At 35.9% G+C, this 21,506-nt stretch overlaps 1 protein-coding gene across 5 annotated transcripts in view; it reads right to left on the minus strand.

The window, feature by feature from the left end:
* DIAPH2 (diaphanous related formin 2) overlaps nt 1-21,506 on the minus strand; it is a 204,941-nt gene that overhangs the window by 49,349 nt on the left and 134,086 nt on the right. For 4 of the 5 annotated variants that reach the window (XM_030448826.1, XM_030448825.1, XM_030448824.1 and 1 more), the window contains 2 exons: nt 19,427-19,562; nt 8,613-8,708 (listed from right to left, as the gene is read on the minus strand). In XM_030448826.1, coding sequence (XP_030304686.1) covers nt 8,613-8,708; nt 19,427-19,562 — 232 coding nt within the window. Of the gene's footprint in view, nt 1-7,343; nt 7,544-8,612; nt 8,709-19,426; nt 19,563-21,506 lie in introns of those variants that run through there. The other variant, XM_030448827.1, reaches the window with a different exon arrangement.

Genomic DNA, 21,506 nt, shown 5'->3' on the forward strand with positions numbered 1-21,506 from the left:
AACTTAATTTCTTGATACAAGATTTTTTTTTTACTCCATTTATTATCAAGAAGATGAAAGAAATGCCCACCGCATCTTTTGCAGACAGATGAAGATGCCTTTACAAGTTCACTCAGAAGCCAACCCAGTTGTGGTAGTGCAGCATTTCAGAGCCACCAAAGATCTCCAGTGGGCTGGGATCAGCACTGCCTTAGCCAAATACACATTTAGAAAAGTGTCTGTTAGTTGGCTGGCTGTTCAACATAGTTTTGCCTGCAATAAACTGGATTTAGGTACAGTTTGTTGCAATGAAGAATAGACCTCGAGAGAGTTAAAGGTTTGGCCAAGTCACAAACTGAAACTGAATCACTGAATTTATTACAAGTTTAAAAAAAAAAAAAAGCTTCTAAAGCAAGGCTGCTCTTTCAGAATGAGTGTATGAGTGTTAGGGTATGCAAGCTGAAAGACAGCAGAACTGTGGCATTTGTTTACTCATCCACTAAATGATGGACGGGGGAGTAGTGCCCACATCCATAAAGAGCTTTCAGATTTTCAGATAAAGAGAACACAATTAATACAGGGTAATACCACCAATAGCCTCTTCTAAACCCATCATTTGTTTGGCTTCATAATAAAACTCAGGGAGGTGGAGCAGGCATTAGCCTGCTATTAACAAACCTTGCCCCAGATAAGTGTAGAACACTGAGAAACTACTGTAAATGAAAGAGCAAAAGTACTTCTGGTAAAGTACTCTAAAAATGTTTACAAAAACTGCTGGAGAAAGCAGTAAATAAAAACATGGTACAGCGTGTTCAAGTCACCTTGATTTTTTTTCTTTTAGTCAGGGACTTGAAATGTAAAATAATAGAGTATTTTAAAAAAATGATGAAGTGGGTGGGTTAGATTGTTAAGTCATTATAGAGTGTCCTCCTACCCTTTTCTCTTGGCAGAGCTTTTCTATAATTTTTAGAAATCTTCAGCAGGGACTGCTGGCCTCTAACTGTCCCACTGTTGTTGCTTAGAACCTTAACCTGTCACAGACCATTAAACAAAAAACATTGGTGAAGAAAAGAGTTACAGCAATCATACAGCAACTGAGATTCTGGCTTTTCACATGGTGATGTGAATGCCTAACTACTGATGTGCCTATTGATGAGACAGTATCACTACTTTGTAACTAAACATTATTATTTTGCGTCTGCCAAGCAGAGAATCTCATTTTCTCCTGATAATGCAGCAAGAAAATTAGAATTTCCATGATTTGTTTTGTTATGTTATAACCAGGAGGGTAATTTTTTTATTTTCCCCCAGAAAGTAAACTACCTAAGTTACAGTCAAGATGACAACCACTAGTAAAAAACCTGGGACAGTTTCTCTGTGCTGAGGTTAGAGAACTCTCAGCTCTCCACTAACAGGCTGGAACAGAAAGCATCCTCCCTATCTGCAAAAATAACCATTTGGCCTAACGTCAGTTACAATTATCTACTACCAAATCATACACTGCCACAGCGATTTTCATCTTTTTCCTTTCCTTCCCATTCATTATGTACATATATTAAAATATTAAAGCCAATGTGCATTACCTCAGTAAACAGTACTATTGTAGAAAATTTTTCAAATGGAAGTATTGCACAATAATTGCATGATAACAGTGTCAGTGCTGACAAAGAAAATTCAAATGACCAAATGCAAATGAAGTTAGCCTTGCATAGTGTTCTTTACTACTCCTGTAGTTGGTAAATGAATGCATGAATATCATTTCCCTGTGTAAAAGCAGTTTTTCTGACTTCAAGAACTGCATGCAGATGTAGTGAAATCAGCTATCTAGCTCTAGAAATGTAGGCCTTCAAGACATACCTCATTAAAATAGAACAGTTTTCAGATTCAGTGTGAATTAAAAAAAAAAAAAAAAAAATTAAAAATTCAGAACCATGGCTGACTTCCAACTCAAAGAGAATTCTGTCATGTGAACTTGGCAGCCTACTTCTGGATCCCTCTTTTTGAGGGGCTGGTTACTATGAACAACTCTCCAGCTCTCAGAAAAGCTTTAGTTTTAAAAATCCATTTCACAGCGTAGGACACTGAAAAAGCCTTTTAGAATTCCAAAGGCTTTTAATAGGTTTCAGAAGCAATTGTGCCAACTCAACTCCCAGAAAAAGAAACTCCATAATTTACACTCTGAATCAACTTCATAGATGTTCTCTCCAGGGAGAACCCACAGCCAGAACTTCTTACAAGGGCATGGAGTGACAGGATGAGTGGGAGTGGTTTCAAATTTGAAAGAGGGAAGATTGAAGTTAGATACTAGGAAAAAATTATTCAGTGTAAGGGTGATAAGACACTGGCAGAGGTTGCCCAAGAAAGCTGTGGCTGCCTCCTCCATGGAAGAGTTCAAGGCCAGGTTGGATGGGGCTTGGAGCAACCTGGGTGGGTGGGAGGTGTCCCTGCCCATGCAGGGTGTTGGAGCTGGATGAGCTTTAAAGCCTCTTCCAACCCAAACCAGTCTGTGATGCTATGGGACCTGCAGAGTCCTATGATGAAAAAGACAAAACCCATTTTATTTAAAGAAATGGAACAGCTTCAGTGTCTGAAACAACTGGCTGGCATAAGCAACCCAGTTCCTCAGAACTTCCGTGTAATTCTCATCATCATTGATGGACAATGCATTTTGACTTCAAAAGGAAACTGCTGTGTCTTAAACCACACAAAAAAAAATTAGAACCTGATACATTCTGGGATCTTAGGACAACTTTACTCATCCAGTAATACCATTGTTGATTTTTCAACAGGCTAAAACTTGAAAAATGTTCTGACATTTCCAGTGTAAAATTTTATGCAACATTATTCCAGAAAACTCACAGAGAATACTTTTCAGGCTACCCTGAGACATATTTTGAAGCACTTCAACTAATAAAAGCCAGGAGCACATAACTCTCCCTAGCCTTGCCTAAATCCTTAAATTCTGTGGATGAATGATAAACTCAGATGCAATTAGTAACAACTACATAGCACCATCTTTTTGAAGGACATTTTCTGGATTGTGTATATGTTATTGTCATTTCATGGCATATTTTCATTTATTCAGATAAAATTTTTGTCTCAAAAAAAAAAAAATTGACAACAACTTAGAATTGAGCAAAGCTACAGCAATACATGCTAGGTCTGGAGTTCACAATACCACTGCTTTATGTCTGTCAAATATTTCAAACACTTCCAAGTACTTTACACTATCAACAATGTCAGGCACACCAAGAACATAGCTGAAGAATCCCCAATACCTGCCCCAGAGGAAGGAAATGAACACAAGAAGACAAGTGAAAACAATCATTCAAATGTACTCAATTCTTGAATTTTTGTCTTTATGTCCACACATTTATTGGTCAACAGGTGTTTTCAGAAGCTCGTTCCCTTCTTGATGTTGTCCATCTAAAAACCTGGAGAACCCAGTCTAAGCAAGCTGGAGGTTAAAGTCTGTTTTACATCCATTTTCCCTTCCCTTTTTCACCACTTCTTTACCATATTTGCAAGTAGAATTTTTCTGAACTTTTAAGTAAAACTCCTCATACAACAGCTGTTGCTTTCATGCTAAGCCACCAGAATAATATATTATCTAATATCACTCCTTTAATTACAAAAATCATAAGCCAAAAATGCATACACAGTAAAAACACACTACACCACAAATACCTACTTTAAAATAGCTTTGGGACTGTTTAAAGAGCTTTCTGGTCTACAGTAATTTGCCGAGACTCAATTTGAATGGTATTATAAATAGATTTTCTTTATACAACCTATATTTATATTTAGCAATAAAAGCAAACTTAAATCTCACAATAATGCCTTGATGACAAAACAAGTAAATTTATTACTGGTGATCCTTGTTTAGCTCTTGCTATTATAGTTGTGATCATTTTGAGGCACTTAGATCATACATGTAAGTCTCATTAATTCACAGAACCTGAGTGCAAGCAGAAAAGATACCAAGGTTATTGCTATATAACCTTGGTATGAAAATGTGCTTTTAAATGGTCAGCTTCAAAGTAAAATAACAAAAATTAGGATAAGCTACCTGAACATAGCAACAAGAATATCAGTTCTTTACTGCAGGATGTTTAAAAAGACATCCAAATAAATTTATAATGTATACTGGTTTTAAAAACTTGAAACAGAGATTTTTATAACCCATTATGCATATTTCTAACTTCACAACAGATAACTTCATGATAAAGATGATGACATTCTACAACTGAAAGACAGCAAACAGCTCAAGGACCATTTTAGCTGAGCACAAATAATGATCTGTTAAAAGTGCACCTACCACATTTTTGGATTTTAACACTGATAAAACTTCTCATCAATTGACAGACAAATAAAAACATGTCAAAAATCCATTTATTTACAAAAGTGCCACATACAAAATTATTTATGATGCAGTACAGGAGATGTGCTTTGACTGAAGATTTTTACTGGAACATATTGTAGGCAAATAAGAATTGTGCACCCAGAAACCTAACTAACTCTAAATAATTTATTGAGTATAATCAATGCAAATGTAAACATAGAAGTCAGCCTTTAATTTTCAGCATAGCTATGCCTTCAAGCAGAATACACAAAATTCCTAAAACCATAACCTTTTTATTAGAATTCTGATCAATTTCAATGTAAAACATGCACCTACTTTATTTTACTATTTTTTAAAGAATCATCTGAACATCATCTGAAAAATATCAGAAGTTATTAAAATACAGAAATATTCCATTGCCTCAACAACTGTTTAGCTTACAAAAGTTAAGCAAGTGGTGGCAGCACTTCAGATGGATTGCATAAAACATTCAAATTCAGTGCTGAAACTGAACAAGCAAGGTTCATTCTCTTTCACTCTTAAGATTCACTGTTACAATGGAAATAATAATGACAGGGTAGCAAGTCTCAATAAAGCCAAATTCAGTTCTTAAGCTATTTTTTATTACCCATATCTCACTCGACTGCTTTGACCTGATGTATGGATTAAAAAAAAAATAACTCAAAATGTGTGCAACCAGACTACATTTAATACTTGACAAATATACTTTAGACTGCAATCTAAAGAAGAAAGAACTTGCATGCAATGCTATCCCAGTAGTAAAAGACTACAGAAACAACAGTAGACATTACAATACAATTACAATTACAATACAATAGTTTGGATGTACAGGAGAAGGCACTAGGTATTAATGTTTATGAAAAAATTGAACTTAAATTCCATGGCAAAAATGTAGCAATTTAAAAGAAAGAACCCTAACTGAAAAGCCAGCTCTGTGCAGAAATTTGCTTAAACTAATACTAGAGAGAAAACATCCCTCAATCAGTTGTCTTTAATAATATCACACCCCAAGGCCAGAAAAAAAGGTCAAAGATAATTGGTACTCCAGTAGTGCTGGACACACATTTTGAAGTGGTACCCTGTGATGAATGCCTCCTGTACCCTTTTTCATGATACTTCCAATTCCAAGTTAGCAAATTTACAAAAAGTAAGTATACTTTTGAAGACAAAGTTACAGTTTAGAAACTGAATTCTAATTATTACATTACAACCTCTATAAGCAAAGCAATCTACTGAAAGAACAAACTTCACACTTAATACTCAGCAGCCAGAAACAATGAAGATGCAGTAATAAGCTCAGGAGAGAGAAACCAGAGAACCTTTTTTTACATTGAGAAGTCTACATAACAAAGAGTACATGAACATAAGAGTACAATGAAGCAAAAAACTGGGGCAGGAGGACAGGCAGTTTCCATTATTCCATGAACTGGTAACAAAAAGATTTTTGTTGGAAAAGTCTATAGTTATAATGTAACCCCCTAAAGTGTAGCTTTTCATTTACAGGATTAGGAAGCAAGCAAAACCCAATGCTATAAAACATATTTTAATTGAGTTTTACTTCTCCAAATCTGTACATGTCTCCATTATTTTTTTTTCAAGTAGGAAAACTACAATATTGAGTAGTTCCCCTCTGAAGGGCTGCCATGCTAGAAAAGCAGAACACCATTCTACTCCTATCTCCATCTCTTACTCTTCAAATATTTTAAGGACATGAAGCACAAGTGTATGCTACTAGGCACAGCAGTGACCTCTGCAAAAAAGGCTAATTGAAGAGGTAGAATGACACTGTCCTGGTACCTAAAGGCCTATAGTCACCAGAGCTCTGTTATCAAAATTAAATGATCCCTTATAGGTCCAACCTACACTCCTACAGCTACCAGTGATCAGATACCACTGCAGAGCTTTTTCTTTTGGAAAGCTGTAGGTTTTTTTCTTTAGAGCCAAACCGATCAAGAATGCAACTGTGGTGATGCTTTTGTTTGTGCCTTGGAGTTAAATTTACTCTGTGAAACCACTGGAAGAAAACACACAAAAAAGTGCTGAATTTTCATGCTCTACTGGTTGTAACCATTGAGAAGAACGAAACTTTCTATAGTTTTCATTTTCACCCTGAGTAGGTGCAAACAGAATAAGCCTGCAACAAGACAGATCTACACATACATGAAAATGTACACAAGTGAACTTACTGTATTGCTGAGCTCTTTTCTGGGGCATTTTCTTAAGAGATTTCTGGGGGGTTTTTTGTTTGTTTTGGTTTTAGGTTTTCTGTAGGGGTTACTTGTCACCAAGTAATAAAACTGCAAAAACTAAGCAAGCCAAAGTGCCTTTTTTCCCTTTAACTAGACTTAAACTACCAGTCACAAATAACACCCCAAAAATGAAATTTGTGTACAAACAGGCAAAAAACCAACAACAGGTCGTGACAGCTACAAAACAAAGTTCAAGCTCAAAACTGCCATATAAGTTTAACTTCCAAAATAGCAGCACCTTTTCCCCATCATGTTAAGAATTCAGTGCAGCAAGCTATCAGCCAGGTGCAGAACACCCCAACATTGTGCACCACATACAGACAGAACTATACCCTTCCCTAAAACCACAACTAAATGATCTGACAAATCCAGAAATCCCCCAACCATTCCTCTCCATAGCTTTTATTTACTTTTTCATATGGGTCACTGCTTCAGAGTGTCACAGCCATCAGACACTTGGCTGAGACTTATGTTTATAAGTCTAAATTTTTAGTACATAATGGTCATATCCTTTTATGAGAAGACTTAGAGTTGTGAAGTAGTTGGAAATGAATTACCTGGATCTTTTCTTACAGGAAGTTCCCCCAAGTCAATCAACTCCTAAAAACTTAAAAGTCAGACCCCACTAGAGTATCAACTGATACAATGAAAACTTCAAACACAGAGAAATTGAAGTGATTATATGAAAGAGAACTAATGACTGATTTTTAATTAGCTCTGCTCCCTATTTTTGCAGAGGAGCCACTGGTTTTGGACCCAAGTTCTGGCATCTCGTTGGCCTTCTCAGCTGCAGAAGATTTTGTGCAATCTCCTTTGCTCCCTGGGAAGTTTTCTTTGTCACCACTGGCTGACAAATCTTTCCTCAAGGCACAACACAGAGAGAATCTCTCACACTGATATTTCTCAAGATATGGATAAAAACGTACTTTGATTGAGTTCTTTCAGTTCTGATCTGAGAGCAGAAACAAGCTCTGAATTAAGAATTATATTGGAACCGTAGCAGAATTATTTTCCTATTACAAAATGTTGCTTTTTCCCCCCCCAGTAAGATCACGCATATGGCAAATCAAAAATAATAGTAACACCTTTGCAAGCCAGATGAAATGAGTCAAGTAGAATCTACCCTTACTTTTCTGTTCCTCTAAAATAGATATAAAATAAAAAAATCAACAGGCAACATAAATCTAACCCTGGGCTCATTGAAGATGGGGTAGATATAAATGACTTATCTACAAAACAAGACAATTCCATTCTGCTAGACCTTTAGCAGCACACATCCAACACAAGTTTTGATTTTGTAACTAATAATTTTTAAGATTACAGACTTTTAAGACTGTATTTTAAACTCTAAGATGTATTAACTTAAAAATTAGAAAATACAGTATACTGCCATGAGCCTTGATCAAAAGCAAACAGAGTAAGCATGCAGTTCATGAACTGTATGTAACTGCCATACCACAGAGAACTGAACAGAGAAAACACTACAGCTGCTTGGCCTTTTCTCAAATAGTCTCAAACACAAATTTGTAGGAGACATTAATTGTTCAGACTAAAACAGCAAATCAAACTCAGTTCAATACTATTGTCTCCCTCAAGAAAGGGGAACTACTTTAATATAACTTGACTTTTATAACTACATAATGCTATAATTTCCAACCAAACCAGAACATTACTAAGACAAGTCTTGAAAAAGACTATTGGCTATATGCCCAATCTCTGAGTGCTGCAAGAATCTAATATTTTTCAGAGTGCCACCTAAAATAAAGTAATTATACATACAATTTTAAAGATGAAGACAAACATCTTTCATGCAGCTATGTGTTAAAAGCCATTTCTAACACAACAGGAGCCCTTATCATACCTTAAAGCTCATGATTATCAGAAGGCAGAGCTATCAAGTTCAGAATCCATGATCACAAAGAACATTCGGTATTTTTACATGAGCTCAGTAAAAGCTGTTGCTAAGTCTTTGACAAACAACTTTTGCTCACTCAGTTTATAAATAAAAGAAAGCATCTTACCTTGTCCTCTTGGTGTTCGTTTCCTGCGATCTCTGAATGCTGCTCCTGACTGCAAGGCCTCAAGCAGACTGTCCATCACTCCTGTCTCATCACCCTCTGAGAACAGGACAAAAATAATAATCAGCTCAGTGAAACTGAAATCAGACTTGAGAAAGAAAAAATGTTCAAGTGTTGTCAGGTTTACATAATGCTTCCAAAGAAGAGATGTATACATTTTGATGTAATGGATGCTGTCAGTGCTTCAGGTACCACTCTCTAGTTTGCTTATGATGCTCTATTAAGCAAAATTGATGCCAATCCTGCATTTCTTTCAACTTAGAGATGTTATCTTGTGCATTATTGATGACATTCAGTACACAGATAGACAGCTGCCTGTGAATGACTGCTGTTTCATCCCTTAATACTTTTAAAACTCTCCTGAAGTAGAAACAGGTCATCTCCTTTTGATCTGATCAATGCACATGGAAAATCTGACGAAACTGAACGGCAAAGTTATATATTGCACTACTATAGATATATGTTGCCTCCCATCTTTGTGATGCATTAAAACCCTGAAAAAAAATTATCTACATGAAATGCAGGGTGTGTTTCACCTTGTGCTACATGGATCACAGTGGACTATTAGAAAGTAGGGTAAAGAATGTACAAAGAGGGGAAAAATCAAAGTGAAAGCAAGTTGCATAACATTTCATAAAAGCTGAATTCCATTTCTAAATCTTTCTCTTGCTTTTGTCATATCCAAGCCAACCTGTAGCCCTTAAATTGCTGAACTTTATGGCGCCCTATGCAAAATCAGGAAGAAGGATTACTACCTTTCTAAGTATGCAAATCTGTAACTTCCTTTGCATTTCACTCTGTTAACAACAGTTTATAGCAGCATGAGATGGGGATTGAAGAACTTTGATGGCATAGGGCTAGTGATGAATGCCTTTTTTTCTGCTCATGTCTGCTATAACCCAAAAACTAAAATATAGACTCAGCGGGGAGGTCTCCACTTTATTCACATCTCTCAGACTTCAAGTTAATATAAATTTCACCTTCACAGAGTGGGAAGATAATTACTTTATGCAAAAGATTTACATTACAGTAAAACACTTCTGACTCACAGAAAAAAGTAGGAGGTTAAATGCACATTCAGGGTCCCAAATGTTCAAGTTTAAAAGCAGCTTACTGATACAAAAGGTATTTTGCCCTGGTTCCTTATTACATTTAGACCTAGGAAGCCTGAATCCAGATCTGATATAAGAGAACACCTATCCTAAAACAGTGCCTGGTTAAAATTTCTCCATTATGATCATCAGTATAACTACTTGATAAATTTAAATTGTACATCAATGTAATTTAAGCCATTATTTTTTATATACAACACACACATAAAGTTCTCTCCAGTACAAAATGAAATAAAGCAAGAAGAGCAACCAGCAGAAGACTCTGAAATACCAGTTTTAATTACACTCAATCTAAAATCTTTCTGAAACTAAGCTCCTACAAAATAAATATTTAAGTTAGCCTCTCCATTCACACTCAAATATACAAGGCAAGAATCTTATCTAAAGCATGGAACAATTATTTTTCTTTGGACTCCTTATGCTACACATCCTTATCCATTGATTTATTGTTGGCTCTGCATAATTTTGTTTTCTAAACCAAAGGTCTAAACTAGCACCAAAGTGGTCTGAAACATTTAAGGAATGTGACTGTAACTCATAGAATTGGTTAATGTTAGACTATTTTCTGCACAGAAAAACTAGTCTGATTTGATCTTCATTAAAAGAGTTGGCAGTTTGTTCAGAAGGACAAAAATCCTTCAGTACTTCATAAATGCTTATTTTTGCTGATTGTGCTACTCTACCTGCTGCAGCTGCTAAAAAACACCTTATTTTTCAATGTCAACATATACACTAGACACATAGATAAAGAAAGCTGTAGAAAACAATGATAAAATTTTTAACTCTAGGTAAAATCTGTGCTAGATCTGATCTCAGCATTGTATATTCAAACTTGGGTGATTAAACTGCAACTGGACAAAGAACTGCATTTTCAGGTAGCCTACACTGAAATTCAATAGATATTTCCATCCTTTACCCACACTTTTGCTCAGGTACTTCACATACGACCAGCAATCTCCTTGATTTGCTTTTTTGTATTATCTATAGCAACTTGCAGACACAAATCAGAAACAAAAACTACCAGAAGTTTCTGCACTGAGTGACTTATTTGCAACAGAAATCGACAGAGGAAATAAAATGCATAATCCTTATTTATCTTTTAGATACTTTCCACTGTACAAAAGGACAAGTTTCACCTGGAAGTAATAATTTCCTTCTTCATTCTTTCTTTTCCAAGTTGGTCCCAAGAATTAAAAAGACAGGAAAAAAATATATACAAAAAAATGTTGCAAGCTGTTTCTAACTCATGACTGGCTCAATAAGGCTCTGATAGAGTGAATGTCTCTTTCCTAATGCTTATGTGTTAAACAGAATTGAACAGGCAAAATTTCTTAACCATTATTTAATGTGTTAACCAGAAGCCAAATCTGCTTTCATTTAGACTTCATGTTAATATTCTACTGCACATTTGGTTTAGCACACATAGTGTGGCTTGAATCTGGCAAGGAAAATTCTCTCTCTCAATTACCTCATCTTTTACCATTTGATATAATGGCTTAATACTTAATTCATTGGTGGAAGGTGCAAAAGATGGCCATTAGTAAAATAACTGGCTAAGTAAGAACAAAAGGCTGTTTATAGATAAGCTCTCAAATGTTAAAGTTTCCTATCAGCTGATTTTTTCTGATAATCTAATATTAGTAGATTTGCCATAACAACAGATGACATACAAATAGGACGTACGACCATTTTGGAAGATAAGATGAGAAAATGAAGATGATTTGGTATAATAAGACCAATTAAAATAATAGAAATAGAATGCCTGTGTGTAGCTTCAGGTGAGTGCCAGGAGCTCTTTGTTAGAGAAGTACCAAGAGCTCCAATACAAAGAAGTGACCAAATGGTGATTACCAGTCTGGTCTTGTTTGGGGTCGTAGTGGTACAAAAGCTTGATTACAGCATTCAGAGAAGATAAAATTACTGGAAAAGCCTTTACAATAACCAGGAGACTGGATTCTAACAAGAAATGCCTAAAGCAGCACAATTTCTTACTGCATAAAGCTTCCCCTGAGCACAGGTATGACAATCTGCTCTGTGCTTACATCTGTCCCATGAGATTAAACCCATCCCAACAGATAACTTCCTCAAGATTGGGCTGGTTTGGTACAGCAGCAAACAGGAGAACATTTAAGACTAATTAGCAGAACCACTTCCACAATGAAAAATTATGTTCTAGAATCCATTCCCAAAGAAGTTGGTGGAAATAAAGAAGTTCTGAGATTTTAAGGATGAAGCAAAAAGTTCTGAAAGGAATTATATACATAGCAGAGGCAATAGCAGCAGTTTAAATCATATGATCTCTTCAATTCACTGAATTTAAAGCACCAATCTGTAGCTCCTCATTGATGGCATATTTATAAAAGGGTACATGACAAAATGGGGAACGAGAAAGGTGCAAGAAAATTGCAAGAAACCAATCATAGCACTCAGGTTGCTATGTAAGTTACAGCATGAAGTATCTGTACTCAAGAACCAAGCCTTTCCTCTTGAACAGAAGCTTTTATTATCAAATGTCTTCTATTGCAGACAGGCCCTTTATGAGCAAAACTGTCCTTTCAAATAATAACTGTTTGCTCAGAGTATTTATCGAGACAAAAATGTATTAGAAAGTTTATAGCCAGGCATGACTACTCTGTCTTGATTTTTCTTCATGTAAGTCAAAACTTTACAATCAATTAGCACTTTAATTCTACTGTAAAGTACTGCCCAAAGAATGTAAATATCAGAAACAAAGCATATAATCTATTTCCAGAAGAGAGTTTTTAAAATTCAGCTTTCCACAGATAGATAACCTGTCCCAAATGCAAGCCATTCTTTATATCTTATCCATCAGCAAATGGCACATGGAGATGGAAGAATAACATTGGCTTTACAATTGCAAATATTCAGAAATGAGGCAGGAAAAGAAACATATACTAAAAAAGGGAAAATTATTGTAAATTAATTTATTAATGCATATGTAATACAATAGCAGGAAAGACTGTACTGGTACTATACAATCCTTGAGACTCCCTTCTTAAAACATAAAAAGGAAATGAAAAAAAAAAAATCATTATGTGAGATATGGGAGGGATTAAAAGTTCCAAGCACCCTTTCAGAAAAGTCCTGTTAGCACTGACTGTTTCTTCTTTGTATGCACATTGAAGTTTTTCCATCATCCTACAATCCTTACACAGAACTCTTCCTTCAACATATACTTGAGATAGGAAAAAAAAAAAATTTAAAATCAGTTACCAAAGCTCAGCATGAAAGCTCATCAAGCACATCAGGTCTTTTAACTGACACAAATAAATACATGGACCTCACACTTCACCTGCCTCAGGAACATAGCAGAGAGATTAAAGTATCTTACTTTTAAAAATAATTACTTGAAACAGCCTGATTTTTGTACTGTATTATGACAATATGTGACCCAGATGTAGAATTAAAATTCCTCCAAAAAGGTAGGTAATTTATTTTAGCATAATCCACACACTGCTAAATTAACCATGAGGACTGTGTTGTAAAGGTAGAAAACAAGCAGTTGAGAATGATAAAGAATGTTTAGTTTATCTTATTTTTCACAGAGCAAATGCAATCCTTCATGTGCTCTGCAGCCATTTTCTCTTTCAGCAGAATTCCTCTAAAATGGAGGAACCATTTCAACGGGGAGAAAACAACAATTTCCCATGGCCATCACTACTAGCACTTTATGAAGTATGACCCAAAGTTAGATTTAGCACCCTCTTTGTCAATATTATATTCTTTACAAATCTCACCTAAATCTGAGAGTCCCCAATATCCATACCTCCCCACATGAAACACAAAATAATGTTATTTTCTATTTATAACTCATGATTGAATCGAACACTGAAGTGGACAAAAAAATGTACTGGCAAAGTGTCATTCTTTCACTTGCCTGAGTAGCAACAAAAGCAAAATTGAGGCAGGACAACAGCTTTACTGTATTGTGCTGTTTTGTTGTTGGTTTTTTGTTTGTTTAAAAATAATTGCCCCAAAATTCCATATTGGAAACTGAAATGTGTTCAGCCTGTTGTAACCTATGAGGCCTTTAAAGTTCTTCTTGCAAACGAAGAAAAAACACTGAAAGACCACACTAGAATACATGTGATAGTGCTCTGAACCATGAATGACAAATGTACATAAAAATCAGAACTCTTTCACAGACACTGCATAGAGATGGGATTATTTATCTTCTTGGGTTGCCTCTGATCCAGCAGGCATTCCTGAACTCACTTCTGTGGTAGTGGCTGAGTCCAGTTTCCACTTCATGGGAGTTTTAGTTTCTCTCCTCTAACCAATCATGCTGAATGGTCCTAAAATAACCTTCTTCAGGAAGACAAATATCAACTTCCCTGAAGTCAAGCTCACTTCTTATGAGACATTTAAAAAAAAAAAAAAATTTGAAATATTACACTTCCTTTTTTTATTGAATTTTTTTTAGTAAAAGTATTGAAATATTTTATCTTCCTTTCCTCCTCATTACAGAATGTGAAGTAAGAACAGATTTAAGTAAGGTCTTAAAGTAAATTTGTAAGAGGTTTTATCTAAACATTGCCTCCAAATGTCAGCTGTATTTCCATTGACTAAACAAACACTCATGCTTTTCCCAGCTCAAAATGTTCTGGACAAAAGATTCAGCTACGTAGCTTTCTGATTGAGGCTGATAGAACTAGAAACCTGGTGAGACCAATTTCAGCTTCTTTTTCTGGACTCTACTGCACAAGGTTTTAGCTCAGCCTTCAGCATATCATTACCCATGAAAACAGTATAATTGAACTTCTAGCAGATTTTTTATTGTCCTTTATGATTACTGCTTGTTCAGTTTACAGTAGAAAGGATGCTATTGTGACTAGAACACCACCTCCCACCCCAACAATTACTGCTGTTCCTAAATTAAATATAATAACCAAGGTAGCACTATTAATGGTAAAACAAAAGAATATTTTAGGCTTTTTAAGTTACTTGAATAACTTTGGAGAATGGATTCCAGGAACCATACTTCATTTGAAGCCACTATGGAGCCCATGATGAATCTGGAATATAATCCACTCCTAGCTATCTGGTTTCTTCAGTTTAGCTTCCCAGCTAAGGCTCCAAAAGGCTCCAGGAAGATGCTCTTGTTTCTGGAGTGTTTTGCTGCCTTCCCTTTTATTTGTCTGCAGTGACTGGATGAAGATGACCCATGTATTTTACTGGTGCAATTTCACTTCCCTAGGTACTTTGCAATCCATGTTGTACTCTAGTTATTACAAATATACTAATTGTAAACTAATCAAAGGTAATCAAAAGCTAAGTAGTGCACAGCCACTAGGCTAAAATTATACAGGAACTTCCCATGGAATTCTAGATAAATTTGAGCCCCTACTTGAAGAGTCAAACCAAATACCAAATCAGGTAACACCCGCTGTCTGTCTGCCTGCTTCCCCACATGGTTTCAACAGTGTAGTTCTGGTCAGATCTTGTGTTATTCTGTTTCACTGTGAACCTTTAAGTATTTCACATAAGTCTAACGTACGTCCTCTGAAAAGTTTTATTCATAATCTGTACCAGAACTTTTAAGTGCAACATATTCACTTTAAAAAAATCACTTTTCAGTGTCTTTTTTGAAAGTTTTTGTCTTCTCCTCATATATTTGCATTTTATTAATTTGCTAAGTTTATTTTGCATGCATAATAAATATCTTCAGGAAGCAGTCTTCCTTGGTATGTTGCACTAGAATCTCATGACTGCTATTTACTTTTTAATTAAAGGAGAACAAGTTCAGACAGTATAACTGCTAAGTGAACCTATACCTCATGCCAGTTTACAGAACAAGGCAAATCCCTGCTTACATACCAATTAAGCTCATTGTTTATGGCAACCTAATCTCAGTCTTCCATGAAGTTAACAGAATGATAAATGTTTTACTGGCAGTTACTGAAAACATTTTTTGAAATGTGCACACTTACTCATTTTAAGTCAACGTCACAACGTTCAGTGTCTACTTCAGCAGGAAGGTATTTAACTGAATGCATCAGCATTGCCTCTGGGGCCTCATTCTGAATGAACTTTGCAAGGATGGCTTTCACTAAACTTGAAAAAAATAGGCTTTAATGTGGTTTACCTGCAACAAATGGGAAGGCATTGCTTCTACATGGGAAGGAAAAGATAGTGCAGCTCAAGCTAAGGAAAGAAAAATGACCATGACACCTAAACAACGACATGCATCAGATTTCAGAGTCTAATAATTTCCTCACACACATACCACCCTGACATTTTGCCTCATGAAATCAGTTTACTTGGAAGGTGCCATGTTCATAAACAAGATTTTTTCCCATTTTATAAGATGAGATAAAATTTTGAGTTGTAATGTTTTCCTAATTTCTCATCAATGCTCACATCTACTTGCATCTCTAGAGCCGGTTTTGACCCATGTTAATTAGATTAACAGAAATATTTCACATCCTCTGCCCTCTTCATTCTCAAAATGGCTTCAATCTCCCGCATAAAATTCTTGTATTGTATCTTCAAAAGTCAATTCAAGTGTAACAACAGTTCAAGGAAACACAACAGAATTATTGTTGATACTGGTAGGTAGCAATTTGAATAAGTAGTGCATGAATTCTTATGTAATAGCACTTGAAAAGGGAAAACAGGAATATCCATCAACCAGTAGGACAGACCTTCATTTCCATTATCTTCATCTGCATTAGGGGAGAATGTTAATATATCTTCAAAACAATTAATTCAATACTAATTGGGACTGTGGAAGCTCATTCTATCTTTTATCCCAATGCTGGTAGTTAAAAGGTGATTTTAATTGCCATAGTAATCAGATATAATGAAGAACAAAACTGTTTCTGATTAAATAAAATTTCAGTCAGAATTACTTTTATATACTTTTCAGCTTCTAGAAAGCTGTCTTCAGTTCTTTTTTTTCTTTCTTCCACTTTCTCAGATATGCACGTGGAAGCAATGCTGCAAGAATGTTGCAGATGTTATATCAGATGGAAGTCATGAAAGGCTATGTATAAATGCACTATAGTGCAGTCTGCTACATCACTTAAAAAATAGGAAGGCCTGCTGAAAAACAGCTATAAAAAATGTTCTCTTTCCATAGAGCAAGTGAATGCTAGAGAGGAGAAGGGACTGTTAAGCTCTTTCCCTACAGAATTCCTCTCCTGTAACAAGAAAAGCAGGCTCATGATTTAGAGTGTGAAATTAGGGCTCTCTAGGTATGTAGATAAGTCACATCAGTCTTTCTATGTCTTCATTCTTCACCAGGAAAACAGGCACACAGAAGTACCTTACTAGCCCAGGAAATACACCAAGGAGATGCATAAATAACACCAGAGTGTAAAGAACATTAGAAAGGACCAAATATTCCTGAGCCCTACAGCTACAACAGGAGGTGGAGCTCACCATTCCCACAGTTGTTGTGCCTGCAAGTAAGAGAGTCAAGAGCTGAAAGAGTGTCTTGGCTCTTGGCTCTATGGCTTGGACTGCAACACATTTATATCTAATTCTGAAAAAATGTAAGTAAGAGTGAAATTCCATACATAAAAGTTGTATTTTTTAATATGCAAACATAAATCTACTTCTCAGCCAAATTAATTCAATTCTAACAATTACTGGTTTTTTTTAAAATTGTAACTTTTAACCAGTTTTTAAAGAAACACTTCTATGGATATTAGCTTCTTCCTCAAAATTGCCTGAGCATGTCACAGGTGGCAAAAAATGGTATTAAATTCTGAGAAACATTCTCAGAAATTCTGAGGTGTTTCATATGCTGAGTGCTATGCAGAAGAGCTGCCTCTGACTCAAGTAATTAAAAACAGCCTCTTCTGTCTCACTTCTATCAGCAATTTTGTCCCAAATAACACCAAATCCATTCACTGCAAGTGGAAAAACAACGTCGAGTAGAACTGATGTCAAGATAAACCACAGGCTTAAATGATCTTAGTCTCATTTCAGATTTGGTTTTGCTTACATAAGAACAATTTAACCTTTCTCTATTTATTAGAGAAGTGTACATGTTGTGCAAGTAATTTAGAAAGTAGATGTTGATTTTGTCACCTATCACTCCACTTTTAGTTTTGCACATAAAAATAAAAAATTATATGTCCTCCCAGTTACACAAAACAACAAAGTGAGTTAAGCTTGGCTTTAAAATATTGGCAACTCTGATGTTACTTCATAACCAGGAATTATACAGGACAGTCCTTGATTCTGACTATGTTGCAGTTTTCTGCTCTCTCAGTTACACCAAGAAATTCAATTGTTCCTAACCTGGATTTTCCAGTGGCCACAAAAATATTATAACTCTGTAATCAGGTAATGACAAAAATAACTAGAGAACTATACACTAAATAGATGGAACATGTAGGAAACCCTATTGCTCTGACCCGAAAGGCTGTAGCAATGTATTAATTTTTTTTTCTTGAAGATATAGCCAAAGAAATAACAGAAAACTTCAGCTTAAAACACCCTTTGGGTGAAAATCACCTTGTCAAAATGACAGCTTGAGAGGACATCTGCCTCATTGCTCTGAGTCTGCGGCTTCACATTCACTTAAGACAAAATTGCAAACTATTTCTATAAGCAGCAATGAGCACACAGAAGTAGATGTATAAGAAAAAATGTTACTTGACAAAAACAGTTAATTGAGTATCAATGTTGTGGAATCCACTGGCAATTCCCCTGCCTCCTAGCATGGCTATAGAGCTGTACTATGTGAAAAGGGTATTTCAGTATATTTAAGTACTGGAAAAAATATTTATCCCATGGTAGTCTACCAAGCAGATCCCTGCAGAGACCAAAGTCTGCTCTCCTGACATCACAGCTTCCATGGAACTCATCATAACCAAATGACAAGCAGCATTTTTCCATGAATATGCAGCTGTTAAGACTATTAAGTGGGTAGAATGGACCCGTGTTTTACGGCAGAATCAGATCAGTAGATTACTAAAAACATGGATTCAGAACTAAAGAATAAAGCCCTTATTTTACAACCTGAAAATCTGTAAGGCACCATTATCAGGACTACCAGATTCCTCTTGCTTTTTTTACCTTCCTTTCTCCTAGGGTGACCTCATGCAAAATACAATATTCTCACAGCTGACAAGCTCAACATATTGCTTTTTTTATCATGTCAAAATGTCACTCTGTACTCAGGCTCCAATCTCAACCAGATTTTCCTGCTTCTAACAGTACTATTGGGAGAGCATTCGTTATAACATGGAGCCTCCAAGCCACAAAATAAAGACATTAATTGCCACACTTTCTTGATTATAGAGATGTTTATGGAGCTAAATTAACAACAAAGCAAGTAAGATACTACTTCTTGGAAGTAAAGCCTTACCAAAAAAAAAAAAAAAAAAAAAAAAAAAAAAAAATCAATTAACTGCTACAAATGAAAACAAGCCAGTAATTCACAACAAAATGCCTTGAAAAGAACATCACACATATTAAGTGGCAGATCCAGACATACAAACACGTAGACTAAAACAGAACAGAAATTCCACAGAAAAAGTTAATCTTTTTTTTTCACCTTTCAAAACAGACAGCAAATATTTTTCATGTTGATGAGGAATCGCCTTCAGTTTGTTACTCCTTACCTTCTTTTTCCTTTAACAAATCTCTCTACTAAAAATGATGCCTTACCTTTGTTCATATCAATCAATTGCTGCTTCTTCTTCTGTCGCTCCAGTTTCTCCCTTTCAGCCTTCTCTTTTGCCAGTTTGGCTCTCTTTGTTTTCTCCTCCATTTCTCTTCTTTTGTTGTTTTCTTTTAATGCCTCCTGTGTTAGATAAAATGAATGTGGGTGTCTATAAACTGAGGAAAACTTGAAAGAACAATAAAAATAACCTTGTCTGCACAGATATTGTATTTACATACAACAGTGTGGGAGTGGTGTGGGGAACCAGGGACGAGCACCCAATATCTCAAGAATTTTCAGAAATTTTGAAGGGATAATTTGACTTCCATTAAAAGTAATTTAAACTCAGTTACTAAAATTTTAGCCACAATTCCTCAGATTTTTTTTTAACTATCCGAAGCAGACCGGACCACTTAAATACACAAACCACAAAACCAAAGGTAATGGAAAATAGGTGAATTTATAGATTAGGACTCTAAATCTAAAGTCTCCGAGTTAACAGGTTACACAAGCTGCCAAAATGAAAACTAGAAAAATAAGAGAACACCCATGGATTAAAAAAAACCAACCTCACAACCCAACAAACCCCAAACAACCACTTCCAAAGATCTTGCCTCCATCCAGTCTAGAAGATATCCTTCTTTGCCAAAGATTAATCTGATTTCTTGCTGTGGTGGGTAGACCTTGGCTGGTTGCCAGAGACCCATGGAGACACCTCTCATCACTCACCCTCCTCAACAGGATGAGGAGACAACAAGCTCATGAATTAGTCTGAAGACAGGGAGATCACTCACCCGTTACTGCCATAGGAAAACACTTGAGGAAGTTTAATTTATTGCCAATTAAAATAATGTTGGATGGTAAAAAACAAACCCAAAACACCGGTGGCCCCCCCACCTCCTTCCTCTCAGGCTCAGCTTCACTCCTGCGTTCCCAGTTCCTTGATTCCCTCCCCACATCCCCTCAGCAATGCAGGAGGGCTGGAGATGCAGGACCAGCTGGAACCTCTGCAGCCCCCCTCTGCCAGCACCCAGATATGTTAACTCATCACACTTCATCATCACTTCTTTTCACAAATACCTTCATAACTCCTTTCACATTGCCTGTTCTCTCTCAAAAAAAGAGAAATACTGGAATTCCCTTAAGCTGTTTCCCAAGATCCTAAATTTCTCCTTAGTTTTGCCTTTCTTAAGATCTATTTCTCATGAAGAAATTCACTGAAATCCATCAGGATGGAATTTCACCTAATGTCATAGCCAGGCATGATAAATGTTTGGGATAATTTTCTTATTTATATTCACAACAGCTACAAATTTATTGCTCCCTTTCCTCTCCAGCTCACAGCATACTAACATCCTCTGCCTTTAAGTACTGTAGGTCTTGGGCTCCAGGCAATCTTGGGAGTCCCAACACATTATATCCTACAAGTAGCAATAATAGTAAAGAAGAAAATGGATTAAAAAAAAAAAAAGTCCAGAAATAACATGGCATGTGTTCATTACTGATGTTTCAGCTTAAAGAGCTGAACAGTCAATTCTTACTTAGCATAGGACATATGATAAATGCTTTTCCTACACAATTTTATCATACCTTAAAAACTAGGAAAATCACACACGTTCACAGAGATTATTTATTTATGAATTGCTCTGTAAATATCCAAGGCTCACTACACAGCTCTATATATGCCTCAGAAATGAAATTTCAAATGCTTGTAAATGAAGATAACTCTTCACCTTACTGTGTACTTGCCAGGAAGGAAGTAGGGACAATGACTGTCACTTCCAAAAGAAAATCCTAGATAAAGCAACTTTAAGTGTTAAGATTTAAATTGTATCAGTATCCAGTAACCCAAGATTCCCAAATAAATACAGAATATTCACTCAAGCAAGGGACAGCACTGTTCAGTGTGTATATACGATTTCAAGAGTTTACTGAGGTCAAATAGTACATATAGCCTGCTTTAAACAGCTGATATTTTCGGGCAGGGAAGCTGGAAACCACAGTAACCACTGATGTTACTTGTGGACACACTTAAAAATTGGACCAAGAGCTCCATTTGCTGTACCATCACATAACCAATTGCAC

The sequence above is a fragment of the Calypte anna genome, chromosome 4 (genome assembly GCF_003957555.1).
Source record: "Calypte anna isolate BGI_N300 chromosome 4, bCalAnn1_v1.p, whole genome shotgun sequence".
Lineage (NCBI taxonomy): Eukaryota > Metazoa > Chordata > Aves > Apodiformes > Trochilidae > Calypte > Calypte anna.